The sequence below is a fragment of the Giraffa tippelskirchi genome, chromosome 5, assembly GCF_054371585.1.
Source record: "Giraffa tippelskirchi isolate mGirTip1 chromosome 5, T2T-mGirTip1v1.2.pri, whole genome shotgun sequence".
NCBI classification, from domain to species: domain Eukaryota; kingdom Metazoa; phylum Chordata; class Mammalia; order Artiodactyla; family Giraffidae; genus Giraffa; species Giraffa tippelskirchi.
Window position 1 is genome coordinate 59,329,288 of NC_137279.1, and position 17,323 is coordinate 59,346,610.

Genomic DNA, 17,323 nt, shown 5'->3' on the forward strand with positions numbered 1-17,323 from the left:
CCCAACCCAGGGATTGAACCAAGGTCTCTCACATTGCAGGCAGATTCTTTACCATCTGAGACACCAGGGAAGCCCATATGTATTCTTTGCCCATATTTTAATTGGATTGTGTTTTTGCTGTTGAGTTGTAGAAGTTCTTTGTGTATTCTGGATATTGACACCTTATTAAATATATGATTTACAATTACTTTCTCCTATGGGTCACAGTTTTAATCAGTTGGTAGTATCTTTGCATGCCTAACACTTTTTAATTTTGATGAAGTCTAAATGATCTATTTTCTTGTTATTGCCTGTGCTTTTGGTGTCATATCCAAGAAATTATTGCCAAAGCCAATGTCATTAAACTTTGCTCCTATGTTTTCTCTTTAAAAATGTATAGTTTTAGCTTTTACATTTAGGCCTTGGGCCCATTTTTATTTAATTTTTGTATATGGTATAAGATATGGGTTCAGCTTCATTCTTTTCATTTGGATGTCTAGTTTTTCCACTGACATTTGTTGAAAAGAGGGTCCTTTCCCCCAGTGAATGGTCTTGACATCCTTTTGGGAAATCATTTGATTATATATACAAGGTTTTATTTCTGTGCTCTCTATTTGGTTCCATTGGTTTATATGTCTGTCTTTGTATTAGGATCACATCATTTTGACTACTGTAGCTTTACTGTAAGGTTTGAAATCAAGCAATGTGAGATTGCCAATTTTGTTCTTTTTTAAGATTGTTTGGCTATCTGAGGTACCTGGAGACTCCATTTGAATATTAAGGTTGATTTTTCTATTTCTGCAAGAAGTATTATTGGGATTTTAATAGGGATTGCATTGAATCAGATCACTTTGTATAATATTAACATATTAACAATATTAGCTCTTCTAATCCTTGAATGTGGAATATCCAATTTAATCCTAATTTCTTTTAGCCACAGTTTGTAGTTTTCACTGTACATTTCCTTTACCTCCTTGATTAAGCTTATTCTTAGGTGCTTTTATATTATTGTAAATGAAATTGTTTTTTAAATTTCCTTTACAAATTTTTCATTTTTATTTTTATAATATATATTTTGTATGTTGACTTTATATCCTGAAACTCTACGGAATTCTCTTATTAGTTCAGATTGGGTTTTGAGTGTGAAATCTTTAGGGTTTTCTACCCATGAAATTACATTGTCTGTGAACAGAGATAAATTTTACTTCTTCCATTTCAGTATAGATGCCTTTTATTTCTTTTTCTTGCCAAATTGCTCTGGTTATCCTTTAAATATTATGTTGAATTGAAATGGTGAAAATCAAATCCTTGTCATCTTCCTGATCTTAGAAGAAGTGATTTCTTGAGTATAACATTAATTGTAGGGTTTTCTCATATGCTTTTTATTGTGTTGAGGTATTCTCTTCTGCTTCTGGTTTTTTAAATGTTTTTCTAATAGAAAAGTTTTGAATTTTGTCAAAATGCTTTTTCTGTACAAGTGAGATGGCCATGTGTTTTCCTTCTTTCATTTCACTAATGTGGTGTATTACAGTGAGTGATTTTTGTATGTTGAATTATCCTTGCATTTCAAGAATAAATCCCACTTGGTTATGTTGTATAATCCTTTTAATGTGCTACTGAAAGAAAGAAAGAAAGAAAGAATGTTTGAGAGAATTCTCCAGTGAAGCCATCTAGTCCAGGATTTTTCTTTACTGGGAGATTTTGCTTAGTGATTCAATCCTGTTACTAGCTATCAGTCTATTCAGATTTTCTATTTCTTCATGATTTAGTCTTGGTAGATTACATGCTTCTAGTATTTGTTCATTTCATCTAGTGGGATGTGTTTATGACCAATAAATTTTGGACAAGAAAGACCTCAGTGATAACTGCTAAGGGTTCTTGTCCTATTTTTGTGCTCTTTATATATCTGCCCATGGTTAAATATCGTCCCATATTTTAAATATCATTTTGGTTAGCAGTTCATCTTGCTTTTACTAACCAAGTTTTGCCATATCCTAGCTTCATAAGAAGATGAGCTAACTGACAGAAAGCAGGGAGTCGAGGACTATGAATTCCTGAGGCAATCCTTAATTCTTCACGGATCTTGTGCCTTTTCTTAAGAAGGTTTGGCAAGTTATTAACTAGATTATGCAAATCTTTTCTGGACTTTGATTTAAATCTGTAAAACCTGCCAGGTTGGCCATCATATTCACATACCTTATAAGATTTAATGAAGGGATAGTGTCCAGGGATAAAGATATATTTAAGAAGAGGCAGTGGAGGAAAGAGAAAAGGGTCTGTTGAAGATGTGGGAAGGAGAAAATTAGTACGGCAAAAGGGAGAGAAGATCAAGGTTAGGAGGGAGGTCAACCCAGAATTGGTCATGAGATACAAAAGGAAGATGAAGTTTGATTTTCAGATCTTCCAATTTCTTATTAGTCTTTTCTAAGATATCCTTCAGAAAATCCATTTGAATTTTTTTTCTGTCTTTAGAGTTTTTCTATCTTTTAGACAATGCTTCATACAAAAAAAAAAAAAAAAAGAAAGAAAGCAGACTACTGATATTTAGAATATTTGAACCCTTTCATCACTAGGCAAAAGATTATTTTATTCTTATCTCAGGTTTCCCAGAATATCATGTGAAGGGTAAATGTATATGTAACTATATCAGTGAAATTCAGTGTTCACCATAGCTCAGCAAAATACTAATATGCAGACTTGAATATAGTATTTTTACCTCTTCTCACTTAATTAACTTTTTCACTGGAAATATTTTATTTGATTAAATAAATATAGTTTGATTAAGTAAATTGTAAATTGTAATCAAAAGTAATATGAGTTTATCAAGAATTGTTTTCTGAATACATCCCACTTTCCAAAAAAAAATTATACTAAATAGATAGAAGAGTATTTGTACACAGATCTTTTTTATAATGCCACTTAATCCATGTCACCAGAACTTCATGTGCTCATGTAGTAGCAGTCAGAGAGAAAATATGCAACATAGCCTTGCTTCTAAGATGGCATATGTATATGTCATGTTTATACACCTTCAGCATGTTTGTTTATACATGTTTATCACCATCAGTGCAAAATTGAAACATATTTATACACCTGCAGTGCAAAAATGTTCATACACCTTAATGTAAAAATTTTGAAGTTGTATTGAGATTTTGTATCTCCGGTATGACAATATCCTGTCCACTGGTTGGCATCTGCAAGATCGTTGTGATAACATTTAGTTGTGAGTCAAAGCATATTTTTTTAACTCATGCAATGATGGTTATTGTCCTAAATTGACAGGTGAAGTATGTTGTCCAGATGAACAGCACAATCGGGTTTCCGCTGGCCTAGGCAACTCCTGCTGTGGCAGAATGCCGTACTCCACCTCAGGAAAGCAGATTTGCTGTGCTGGGAGGCTCCATGATGGCCATGGCCAGCAGTGCTGTGGTGGACAGATTGTGAGCAAAGATTTCGAGTGCTGTGGGGGAGAGGAAGAGGGTGTGGTATACAGTCGCCTTCCAGGTAAGGGAGCCTTGTCTACTTTTCAGTAAATGGAGAATCTGTGAAGCAGAGAAGTTGACAGATTTACCTTAGATATAAAACATATAAGTAATGAAAGTTTATTTTAATTACATCTGATGCAACAACTAACTACACACTGTCTAATAAAGAAAAATGTAATTTCACATTTTTATGTGCGTGTGATAAAAAACAGACCAAAACTCTTTCTTCTTGAGAAGTGTCATGTCCACCAAAAAGCAAACAAACACATGAATGCATTGGTTCCATACCAAGAGAATAATTCACAGCAATACTGATAAGATACAAATTATTATTGATGATGTTTTGTACAAATGCTTTTACTCCCTTTTTGCTATAGCTATTAAATTAACATTAATAGCAATCATTATCATTGAGTACTTACTACCTAGGAGGTAACATGCCCAGTGTTTTATACATTATTACCTCAATTAATCTTCACAAAATGGTTACTATTATTATTCATGTTTTTAAATGAGGAAACTGAGGCACAGAGATTAGACATTTGCACAAGATTACACATATAGTCAGATCTAGATTTGGGAGCACCTGAAAGGTATAAAATTGGGGCAATGGTCCTTAAGAAAACAAATGAAGACAAAACAAAATATAAAAGTAAATATTTCTAAGGGAAAAATAAATTATAAGAATTATAATTTTAATTCTATAACTTCTGGCATCTCTCTCTATTTTTTTCCCCTGACATGTTTAACTTACACCCTTGGTCACCTTTTCATATAAAAATGGCTTTGTATTATAATTATCTAGAGAGAATAGAAAGATAATTATCTAGAAAGAATAGAAAGATAATTCTTTATTTTCTGTTACATAGTTGATCAAAATATTTTTTAATGATTTTGTTTATAAAAGTGACTTTAACCCTCACACCTCATCATTATAATTTTGTAGAAATGCTTTATTATTGTCAAATTTGGAGAAATACCTACCAAGGGTTTTTTAAGGTCTTAGGACATTTTAACTTTTTTTGTCTTAAGGTGATTTGCAGTGACTTGTCATAGCTATTTGTTGACTTGACAGCATCATTACCAGTTTTCATGGATATCCTTACTGTATGACTAAATTTATAAGTTGTATTTTGTCATAGATGCCATTGTTTTATCTACAAATGAGTAAGAAGTTTAGATTTTTCCAATATGAGTTATTTCTGTTTATAATTTGTATGATCAAAGTAATCAAATTTCGTATGCATTGCTTCAATCCTAGATCCATCATTTTCTTTTAATAGTTTCCTACTTTGGGTATGATTTGAAATTTATCTTGTTACAGTTTTCTTCTTGATGTCAGAATATTTCAGTTGATTCCGTTGTTCATTTTTATAGCTTTTGTCTCATATTATATTAATTTTTCTATCTGATCTTTCTTTAAACCTTTCCTTTACATGCATACAAATTAAAAGTTTGTGATTTCTCACATTTCTTATCTTTCCAAATTGTGGTTAAAATGACATATTTAAGCCTTGACAACTTTTTAAAGAAAGTGACTGAAATCATATAAATTTAGCTACTGAACCCAAACTAAATATTGCCTAGACTCAACTTCCCCTTGGTTTGAGTTCAGAAAGGTCCATGGCTACCCTAATCTTAATCAATATGAGGACACATATAACAGGGCAAGTTTAAAGGGCAAGAGATAGTGGCCAAAACAAATTGTAGTTATATATCATACATTTGCAAATTTCATAAAAATGTATAACCATGATTGCCTTGGAAGGGGCTCTTGCAAGCAAAGGACCTTGAAGATCAAGTTTCCTGAGCTTTAAGGTAAATCTACCCCTACAACTAGTATGTGTTCGAACTCTAGCCCCTCCAAGTTAAGATTCTGGGACATCATAGTATCATAGTATCTTGATGGAGATGAACTATGAACTCTCCACTATCTTTCTATAATTTCTTCTCTTTTCAAAAAACATCAAAGAATTATCCATAATACAAGTAACAATTATTTAAATTATTATAGTTTTATTGTTAAATAGCATGTTCTTGTATACATTCTCTTTTCTGTAAAGTTCTGATGTAAACTATTAAGAGGAGCTCTTCGATAATGAAGTTAATCAAAATTATTGAAAGTATCGATCCTGGCTGTACCAAAATCTTGTCCGTTAATAAGAATATAGACTCTCAGTATTTTGGTAGCCTTTATATAAATAAGAAATGCTAAATTTAATTAAAATAAATTTTAAATTAAAAATAAATTTAATTTAATTTAATTTTCCATAATTAAATTTCAATCCTGCCAATGTGGGAAAGACTAATCTCCTTCTTTGAACCCAAAAAAAAAACAGCTGATTTCTAGTTACTTAGTTTTATCTTTGAATAGGCATCAAGGGTATTTTCAAGGCACTTACTATCCTGTGAAACTGTAGATCCTCTCTGGATCCACAATTGTATCCATCTTAGGCATTTTTAAAATCCAAACCAGTGGCATATATCTAGAGGATTTTAATATATATGCTGTCAAGTTGGCTGATAGTCATATATCACTATGTTGGTTTCCATCAACTGTCCAGAAAATAGTAAAAGTGAATAGTTGTTCTATACACAACAGAATTAAATTTCAATTATGATGTTTTCATTGACCTGATGAATTCAAGGATTACCTCTGGATCTGTCCTATAAGCTAACCAGAAACTTGTCTTTGCCAGGAAAAACAAACAAAAACAAAGAGGAAAAACCAACCTCCCAAGATCTTCTTCAAAATTGAATGTTATATTAAATCAGATAATACATACGCAAGTGTCCAATGTAGACGCACAGTCATTTCAGAAATTTCCTCCATGGATAGTAGATGTAAAAGACTAGTATTCTAAATATAGTCAAGAAATATAGCCAGTCAAGAAATCCAGCCCTGTGTCTCCTTGTTGTTATTCAGTTTCTCAGTTGTGTCTAACTCTTTGCGACCCCATGGACTGTAGCACACCAGGCTTCCCTGTCCATCACCTTCTCCTGGAGTTTACTCAAACTCATGTCCATTGAGTCGGTGATGCTATCTAACCATTTTGTCCTCTGTCATCTCCTTCTCCTCCTCCCTTCAATCTTTCCCAGCATCAGGATCTTTTCTAATGAGTCACCTCTTCACATCAGGTGGCCAGAGTATTAGAGCTTCAGCTTCAGTATCAGTCCTTCCAATGAATATTCAGGGTTGATTTCCTTTAGGATTGACTGTTGATCTCCTTGCAATCCAAGGAACTCCAAGGTACTGTTTACTGGCTAAAAGATGTACACAAAGAGCAGGAGACAAATTATAGCAAGAATTTCCCTGGTGGCCCAGTGGTTAAGACTTTGACATCTAGTACAGGGAGCAGCAGTTCAATCCCTGGGCAGAGGAACTAAGATCCCACATGCCTCATGGCCAAAAAAACCAAAACATAAAAAAAAAAACCAAAGAAATATTGTAATAGGTTCAATAAAGACTTAAAAATATTACAATATGAAAAAGCAGGCAACATTCCATTTTCACTGTTTGCCAAGCTGAGTTCTATGTGCTTCGTATACATTGACATGTTTCATCCTTAGAGCAAACCCTATGAGATAGGTACTATTATTATCTCCATTTTACAGATGAAGAAACAGAAGTACTTCTAATGGAAGTTAAAAACTTTTTCCAAATCACACATCAAGTCAGTGGCTGTATTACTTCAGGTATCACTCATCGTTATTGTAAATGAATCTCAAAATTTATAAAGGTTCAAATACCATGGAGGTTCATTTCTTTCCCATATGATAGGACTGTGATGTGAATGTTGTCATCCAGGTACCTCTCTTTCCCACAATCATTCTGACTTTGAAAGTGCTGTTGTTTTCAACAGGTAGAGTCTCAAATTACCTGGGAATTGTATCCATTCCTGCAATCATAAGAAGGAAAGAGTATAAAATAACAGATGTGGAATTTTTTTTATTGGCTAGACCTAGGAATAGCAGATACTTTTATTAACAGTTTATTGAAACTCAGCTATCTATAGATACCTAAATGCAAGGGAGGCTGGGAGATTCGCCTGTGAATCTCCTGCCACTGTGACTAAGAAGTGTTGCTAACTCCATCCCTATAGTTAAGCTCTTAACCTTTATGAGCATTCTGATAACTGAACAAGCATTGGATACTCTCCAACCCAAACCATATCAATGTTTATCAGAACAGATGAGCAGGCCCAGTAACTACCAAGTTACAAATATTTTGGGGATGACCAGAACAAAAGAGAGAGATTGACTGCATGCCACACATGTGCCAAAGTTAGAAGAAAACGTGCTGTGAATACGTGCTACGCCCTTAAGCAGCAACTTTTAAAGTATGGCCCAGGGAATTCTGAAGATGAGATCAAAACTATTTTCACAATAATACTAAACTATTATTACATACTAACCTATTCACCTTCATTCTCTCATACTATACAGTGGAGTTGTCCAGAGATTACATGATGTGTAATACTGCTGAAGAGTTTTCTGGTTTTCTTAATTGAAGTATAGTTGATGTACAATATTGTATGTTATATGTGTACAATATAGTGATTCACAATTTTTAAAGGTTGTATTCTAATTATGGACTTCCCTGGTGCTGCCTGAGACAGTAAAGAATTAGTGAAGAATCTGCCTGCAATGCAGGAGACCTGGGTTTGATCCCTGGGTTGGGAGGATGCCTTGGAGAAGGGAATGGCTACCTACGACAGTATTCTTGCCTGGAGAATTTCATAAACAGAAGAGGAGCCTGGCAGACTACAGTCCATGGGGTCCCAAAGAGTTGAACATGAATGAGCAACTAACACTTTCACTTTCATTCTATTTATAGTTATTATAAAATATTGACTATATTCCCTATGATGTAAAATGTATCCTTGTTGCTTATTTTTATACATAGTACCTTGTATCTCTTAATCCCCTACCCTTACTTTACCTCTTATCCCTTCCATCTCCCCACTGGTAACCACTTATTTGTTCTGTATCTGTAAGTCTGCTTCTTTCTTGTTATACATTCACTAGTTTGTTGATTCCACATATAAATGATAACATACTGTGTTTGTCTTTCTCCGTCTGATTTATTTCACTTAGTATAATAACCTCCAAGTCCACCCATGTTACTGCAAATGACACAGTTTCATTCTTTTTTTATGACTGAAGAGCATTCCATTGTGTATATATATGCCATGTCATCTTTATCCATTCATCTGTTGATGGACATTTAGGTTGCTTCCATGATATTGCAACAGTTGAATCAACAAACAGGAGAATTCAGGTAGTTCTGTTAAGCCAGATGTTAAAGAGACTTGCAAAAATGTAAAACAATGTCATTCTTCTTGCTAATTTTTCTCAGTTTGGAAATGCATTTATTTTTCAAAAATATTTATATTAACATGTTATGTATTTATTATTATTTTAGGTGAATTAATGAATACCTATTTCAAACATTTCAGTATTAGGCTCTAATCTAGTAAATATCAACAAATATAACCCACATAAACAAAAGCGATTTGTAATCCTGATTTATAAAGGGGTCCTGACACCAAACTTTAAGAACCAATGCTTTAAGGCTTACTCTACTAGAAAATCATGGCCATTAGTTAGTTATCCTGTACTGTGAATAATCAGTTAAGTAACTCTTATTCCTTTGGATGAATTAGCTGAAAACAGATCCATTAAAGACAGAACCATTGTTGCAGAGAAGTGGGGATGCAAAAGTGTTGCCCCTCCCAATACCGTAATGAGTCAGAGTTTTAAAACAGCAACACTGTCTCATTTTAACATTGTTGTTCTTCTGTTGTTTTTATTTTTAGTCAATTGCCATATTCCCTCATTCAATAAATGTGTATTGTATTATGAGTATATTCAAAATATTCTCAGTGTTTTGTGGGTATAAAATGGCTAAGATTCTATTTTTATCCTTGCGGACTTGCAATCTAATCAAAGAGAAAAGTGCCTGTATGGTTAAACATAGACATATGAGAAAGATGAATATATAAGCATAGTCTTAAAATTGAGTGATTACTCCATCCAAGGTGATGGAGAAAGCTAAACCACTGGATCAGAACCACAACAAGGAGTGGGATTTTGAGATGCATGGATGGAAGAAGGATGTTTCAGCTAGAGGGCACAGCCTGAGCTGAAGTGTGAAATTAGCAGCCTGTAAAGCATGTCTAGGTAGGGGTGAGCAGTTGGGTTTATTGGCGGTAGACACAGCATGTAAGCAAATAGAGGGGGATAAACCTGAAGAGCCAAAAGGATTTGAACCTTGTTTGGTACTCAGGGAAGAGTTGATGAGATAATAATAACTGTGATTTGAGATAAATCAGATTTGGGTGGCAGAATGGATGTGAAGGAGACAGAAAGATAAGTCTCTTAAAACACTATTGCCAAAAACGAAAGGAAATATGAGTCTGTTAAAACACTCTTGCCAAAAGTACCTTTCCTAAGCATAGACTGTCCACTAGGAAAAGGGTTCTGAATCTTTTGAATGTTGTACGCTCCTGGTAGAGTCTTTTGAAAGTGGCATACCCTCACTTCAAATAGTAATATGTAGGATACACACAAAAATTTGCCTGCCATTTCACATGCCCTTGAAGTTCATTCATGGGCCCAAACTTCAGAATCCCCAAATTTCAATAAGATACCCATACTATCCAAATATTTCTTAAGCAAACTGTGACATTCCTCAATTCCTGTGACTCAAAATTAACTCCACAGTTCCTCCTGACCTTCGACAGTTCCGCCAACTCTAGTAATCATGGTGGACTGAAGAAATGAGCCTTTTAAAAAGGAAGAAAAAAAATCTCTTTTTAGTCTCTTGACCTCCCTGCAGGTTTCACTGAAAATAGACACGTTCCACATGTCTTTTTTCCTCTCTCTGTTGCCGCTCCCTCCTGTCGCCCCTAATGATTATGACCTCAATGACCTTCCAGAATATCCATATGGCCCTTTCTCTCCTCAACCTAGCAACACCATACCTGCTGCATGAGGGTTTGGATCTCATAATATTGTTCCTAAGCCTGGCCTCTCTCCCTGCCTGGCATTGTGTGCCTGCCACAAGACCGGGCTGGCTCATAAAACATCTCTTTATGTACTTTATTACTTAAACTCTTTTATTTGCCTGCAGGAGCCCTTTAACAAAATCACATTGAATTGACTTTCTCACACCAAATCAAATCTCCCTGGTCCCAGTTCAGTTGTCTTTGTCAATATGTATTTTATAAATGGAGTGAATTAACAGATGCTGTTGGAACAGAAGTGCTGGGGTAGCGTTTATGTTTTTAGTGCTCTCTCTGGGCAGATGAGTTGTGTAGGAGTGTTATACAGGTACCTCGGGATGAAAGTCATGCTCGTCATTTCGGTGGATATGTATTCTTAACCATTTTCTTTGACTATATTTTCAACCTCTTTATTACTCTTTTTATTCGTAGTGTTTGCTTATATGGTTTTATCATGTGTGCCATCAGTCTTGGGTTTGACTTGATTATAACCCTTCATATTAAAAGATGAAAATTAAAGCCTCTCTGACATGCAGACAGGACAAGATTTTCTGTTAGCCAAGAAGAACTGATGATGACATAACTTTGGAACAGATTGTTTTAGTTCTATTATCCGTGTTGTCCATGAAGTCTTGGGTATGAAACTCTGGGTTGAAACTCTTCTAGAATAAGGTTCTGAGTTCCCATATCCTTGACTGGGACAGCTATAAAATGAATGGCTAATCCTGTTACATAGGTGGGATTTGGGGACTTTGCAAAGAGGAAAATACGTTACAGAAATCCATTGTGTAAAACTTGTATTGAAAGAAGAGTTCCCAGGATGATTTCCATATGACATAATGAACTTTTGAAAAGTGTAATGTATAAACAGTATGAAATACACTGCAATGATTTGGGAAATGTTTTCACCCTACCTTGTCTCAGTTTTGTGGGGGTAGTTATAGAGCCATCTGCTGGTAAAGAAAAGATGCATTTCTTTTCTTTCATGTTCTGCCATCAACTTCATGTTTGTCCTTAGAATGACTAATCACAAGACTTCTTCTTTTTTTTTTAATATTCTTCTAAACCTGAAATATAATCCCATGGCTTAAAATGTGGTCTCCATGGTCAATGCCAGAGTTCCACAATGATTTGTCATATTCTAGACTCTATTTTTTATGACTATATTATTTTTATCTCAAAAGCATGCTAATTCTTGGGCTTTTTTTTTTTAATGGAGCACTTGTTTTATAGAATTAATGATTTAGAAACTAATCAGGATTAGATGTTTGTAAATGCTCTCCTTTCAGCCATGGACAATATAAGTGTTGGTAACATACTGGAAGTATTGATAATATTATGAGTAAAAAAATTATTTCCTTCACCATTTTCAGTTGTATCCAATACAGTGGAAGCATGTATTGGATATATATGCTGTTTGGAAAACCAATATAGGTTGATCTCAAAGAGAAATATCTAATAGTTCAATGCATACTCTGCCCCTTTAGTAATATCTGCATCTTGTTCAAAGAGTATCTCCACATTTGTACAAATTTGATGAAGAGCCTCTGGAAGTATAGATCAATCCATCAATAATACATGACCCATTTTGTTTTTCTTTGGGCATATTTAAAACTGCGCCTTCTCTGTGTCAAAGTTCAAAAGTCAAGTGCTCCATGTGATAAATTAGGTAGGGTCAAAAGTTATTGCAATGCAGTTTCAGAAGATTGTCTGTCTCTGAATTTGCAGCTCATTCATGCTGAAGTGATGCACTATGGGAATTACTACCAAGCTCTGCTCGGCAACATCTGCTCTCCCTAAGTGAGTTAGTGCACGTCAGACATCTTTATGTCAGAATATTGCAGTGATGGATGCAGTCTTCAGAAAATGCTGCATAAAAATCTGGTGTGCCGTTCTGGCCATTAAGTGAAATTACTATTTAAATTAATGGCACTGTCACAGTTTATCTGTGCAAAGAATGAACGCTGATTAGGGTATTAAGTAATTAGCAATTTATCACACTGGAACAAGGTTGATAATAATTAAAGAAGTAATGGTTTACCAAAGAAACTAGAAAGGGAGTCACTTCTTGTTATGTGAGTGAAATCTTGGCTGAAAATTTTAATTCAGTGAAACAAAGATGAAGCTCTTTGTGAAAGAACGCATCTTTTTTTTTTTTTTCTTGTGTAAAAACAGTTCATTATCAAAATTTTAGTTGACCTGTCAAAAGTCCCTCAGAGCGATCAGATGACTGATTAGGAGTTTGGAATTAGGTCAATGTCTGCATTTTGATTTTATACTTAAAGCATGGTGGAACCATAAAGTAATTTGGGAGTGGAGGCAGAGAATGTATTCTGCTCCCTAAAGGGCCGGTTTTCAGATTTTGATTGCTCTTTAAAATAGAAACATGAATTATTTTAAGAAAAGCGCTAAAGAAAAAAAATGACAGCAAAGAATCCAAGGTTGTATTTAAATGTCTGATCAGAAGGCAGCAGAAAAAACACACACAAACAATACAAAACTTGAAGCTGTGGATTTTTGTGCGTGTGTACATGAATTTTACCCATCGTAATCAAGACTCAGACTACAATGATAGCCCCGCTGTGTGTATTTTTCTGAAGGAACTTTCCCTGGACATGTTAAAAACAACTAAAATTAATAGTAAAGTACCAAAAAAACACAGTTTACTTTTTAAACCAATTACTTTGGACATGTATCACCTTTAAACATGGTGATGAAATGCAGTTATGATCAATGTATATCATTAATCAAAACTTAAAATGTTTTAATATTGAGCTTTTTTTTCAAAGTTGAAAGAACAATGAGAGGGGCCTTTGGAGCCATGAGTGGACAAACATCTTTCTTAAAGCATGTGTCAAGTCAGTGTCTACTTTCAGTGATCATTTTTTTATATAATCTAAAAAGTACTTAAAATTCATTTGTCTATTATTAGGGGGATATTTAATAGTGTAGGTATTTGTACAGGACCAGATTAAACAATTTAGGACCCAGGACACTTTGAAGTTGAATCTGTTTATGTTATCAGTTAGGACTAATAATATATAAACAAAATTATAATTAAAATAAATCATTCATCACATTGCACTGCTGCGTAACTGGATATAAATTCTACTATGATAGCCTGGTGACATGGGCTATAGGTACCTTAATTTCTAGTTTAATCTGACTCTAGAGCATTGTTTGCTTATTCAGCCTTTTATGTCTATATTTTTGCTGTGTCTCTTCTATGGCAAGATCTAAATGATGTGAACACAGGAAGTTACACTGAATTGGGTGGGAAAAAGGAGACTCTTTGGTATTTCAGGTACACTTGTCTTTCATTGAGAAGTGGGGGTCAATGATTGTCCCCACAAGGTCTTTCTGCCACTATCTTGCACCTCTTACCCACATCTAGCAATGGATCTATTTGCAGCTCAAAAAATTCTGGCCAACTGGCTTACCTGATTAGTGAGCACAATCAACTGGTTTTGAACACAAATCTCTTTTACGATCCAAGGATGGCTACAGTTGCTGCTGGATTCACAAGGAGCATCTATCTGTATCTTGGACAAAGGCAGGCAGAAACTTACAAGATGCTTAGGCAATGTCTCCTGTTCTAGGATGGTGCTCCCTCTCCACTGTCTAGCCTCTTATCCCAGAGTACTTGGGTGACTTCTTCTCCCTTGTGAATTTCTAGAGATTTCTTCCGAGTTTCTGTGGTTTAACTACCACTTCTTCCATAACAAGATGTTATCATCACAAAATGGGCAGGTAATTCTCATGACAGAAATCAGATCATTTTTTTTATGGAGCTTCAGAGAAGTTTGGCCCCCTGCTGAATGATTTTTAGTACACTTCCTCCTGTGTGTTCTTTACCTAATTAGTGTCTAGTGCTCTTGGTCAGAAGGACCCCTCATTGTACATTTAAATCACCTTGCTAGGGAAATGCTACCTGAGCTATTGTACCATTTCAGCCTGCGTCTGACATTTTTATACCAAACTTTAGAGCAGCCTCAGTTTTCTTCTCTTTTTTTTATTTCATATTCATGTATAACATTTTATTGTTGCAGGGATGTTCTGTTGTGGGCTGGATTATGTGAATATGTCAGATACCATATGCTGCTCAGCTTCCAGTGGAGAGTCTAAAGCACATGTTAAAAAGAATGACCCAGTGCCAGTAAAATGCTGTGAGACTGAACTTATTCCAAAGAGCCAGGAATGCTGTAATGGAGTTGGATATAATCCTTTGAAATATGTTTGCTCTGACAAGATTTCAACTGGAATGATGATGAAGGTAATTGATAGAAAACCTCTCAGAGGCACTGATTTGACAATGGAAAGAGAAATACATTGTTCATAACTATTTTTCTAAAATGGGAATATAAAAACTCCTGTGTGCATTATTCATTTTCACATTACATCCATATTAATACCAAATGAGTTCGCTATGATTGATGTTATTGCAATGAATTCTAAAGGAATTAATAATGATTAGCTGTTCTCAGGAAGCTTTACCAGCACTTCAGATTAGTGCAGACAGAAAGTCTGAGATGCTGAAAGAGCGGGCATGGTGTTGTGGATGGAGATGAAAAGAAATTTGGCTTCTTCCCTCTAGTCCCCCAACCATAGGACTTCACTTTCTTTTAATGGAGACTTCAGGTCCAGCAGATTCACTTAGTTGTGTTTATATCATATTCCCAGAGTTAGTGCAAGTTGAGCAAAAGCTAGCCAACCACAAAAATGAATAAGCCTATGGGCGCATCATTTATGTCTTTCCGTTGAGATGCAGCCATGCCTTATTTGTTAGCATTAAACTTGACCCCAGACTCCAGAAACCCACCATTTTAAGGAAAGGACTAGGAATATTTATTTGTCATTAGGAGATGGCTAAAAACGGCTGCTTTGATCAAAGACAATGGAAGAGATCTTGATGACAGAAGTAATTATACAATCTTTGTGTGAACATCATGGACATGGAATGGACCGTAAGCCTTGAGAGTTTTAGGGCCCTGGCAAGCACTTTGCAGCAATGAATACTAACACATAATACTGTTGAAGAGAATAGCTACTTCATAGACGTGAATAATCATACAAAATGCTCAACAAAAATAGTGAGGTTTTTTGTCTACAAAATTTTTTAAAAGTCAATCTAATTTCATAGAGAATAGACTTGTGGACACAGTTGGGGAAGGAGAGGGTGGGACAAATTGAATTAAGACAGTAACTTTGAAACATATACATTACCATTTGTAAAAAAGATAGTCAGTGGGAATTTGCTGTATGACTCAGGGAACTCAAATCTGGTGTTCTATGACAACCTAGAGGGGTGGGAGGTGGGAGGGAAGCTCAAAGGGAGGGTACATATGCATACTATGGCTGATTCACGTTGATGTATAGCAGAAACCAACACATCGTTGTAAAGCAATTATCTTCCAATTAAAAATAAGTAAATTTAAAAAATTGGTCCGATTTGAACAAAACTTTAGTTAGCCAGTTCTATGAAAGAAATATAACCAACATTATGTTTCTAAAGTTTAAGTTTATTCCAGGCCAGTGTTTTCCCACTCTGGCTTATATCTTCCAAGGAACCCCTTCTCTTTTATTTTTAAGCTTCACAAATTATTTTCTAAGTTTCTCTCATTTTTTTAATACTTTGCCAATTGCAGCCATAACCACTACACAGGCTCATGTGCTAGCCTATGCTCTCTTGCCCAGAGCAGTGAACTCAGGAGTACCTTGCTTGCTTTGACAGTCATCCCAGGGCCGAGTATTGCCAAACATTTAGCCATAGCATAACAGAGCTTCTCAGCTTCCCAAAACTCACTATGAATTTCTTTGCCACCACTTGCTTAACCTGAAGCCAATGCCACTTTATACTTTAGGGTTTTGTTATTGTTACTAAGGAAGCATTCAAAGCACTAAATTATGTTTTTTCTACAACACATCGAACAATGCCAAGATAAAAACAGATGTCCTCATGTATGGAGTGGGTCAACAGAAGGAATTTTTTTAAACTTTTCACAGGTTAGTCCAGTGTGATTTCAGAAGCTCTCCTCCATGCAACATCTCAGGAACTCAAGTCCTTTCCATTTTGTGAGAAAAGGGAAAGTGTGGATGACTACATATTGGGTCTTCCCTGGATGCAGAAAGCATTTCTTCTGAACACCATTACACAGACATTTCTGGTCATGTGACTCCTCCTCTTGTAGGCAGACTGGAAAATCTAGTGTTCCTAGGGAGAAGGGGCAAAAATGGACTGAAGATAAATGCATGTGTTCAATTCACCATATTTAAGTGGAAATCCAACTATATTTTTCTGAAGCAGCTTTATTTTGCCAATCTTTGGGAAAATTAACTTTTTTTAGGTAATAGAGAGATTAAATGTAGATCACTTTTTTTTTTATAAATTTATTCATTTTAGTTGAGGGCTAATTACTTTACAATATTGTAGTGGTTTTTGCCATTCATTGAAATGAATCAGCCATGGGTTTACATGTGTTCCCCATCCTCAACCCCCCTCCCACCTCCCTCCCCATCCCATCCCTCTGGGTCATCCCATTGCCCCGGCCCTGAGCATTTGTCTCATGCATTGAACCTGGAATGGTGTTCTGTTTCACATATGATAATATACATGTTTCAATGCTATTCTCTCAGAACGTCCCACCCTCACCTTCTCCCTCAGAGTCCATAAGACTGTTCTATGCATCTGTGTCTCTTATTCTGTCTCGCATATAGGGTTATCGTTACCATCTTTCAAATTCCATATATATGCATTAGTATACTGTATTGGTGTTTTTCTTTCTGGCTTACTTCACTCTGTATAATGGGCTCCAGTTTCATCCATCTCAATAGAACTGATTCAAATGTATTCTT

At 35.2% G+C, this 17,323-nt stretch overlaps 1 protein-coding gene and 1 long non-coding RNA gene across 2 annotated transcripts in view; one reads left to right on the forward strand and one right to left on the reverse strand.

The window, feature by feature from the left end:
- The window catches only part of USH2A (usherin), a 901,466-nt gene that overhangs the window by 676,486 nt on the left and 207,657 nt on the right, over window positions 1-17,323 (forward strand). Inside the window, exons 49-50 of the mRNA XM_081491700.1 lie at window positions 3,262-3,483; window positions 14,521-14,744. Of these exons, the coding sequence (XP_081347826.1) occupies window positions 3,262-3,483; window positions 14,521-14,744 (446 nt within the window). The remainder of the gene's footprint in view (window positions 1-3,261; window positions 3,484-14,520; window positions 14,745-17,323) is intronic.
- Window positions 2,867-10,352, reverse strand: LOC145506638 (uncharacterized). The gene is made up of 4 exons (XR_014054096.1): window positions 10,202-10,352; window positions 7,215-7,363; window positions 6,590-6,728; window positions 2,867-3,521 (listed from the first exon to the last, which is right to left on the reverse strand). It is a non-coding gene; the product is annotated as an uncharacterized LOC145506638 (long non-coding RNA).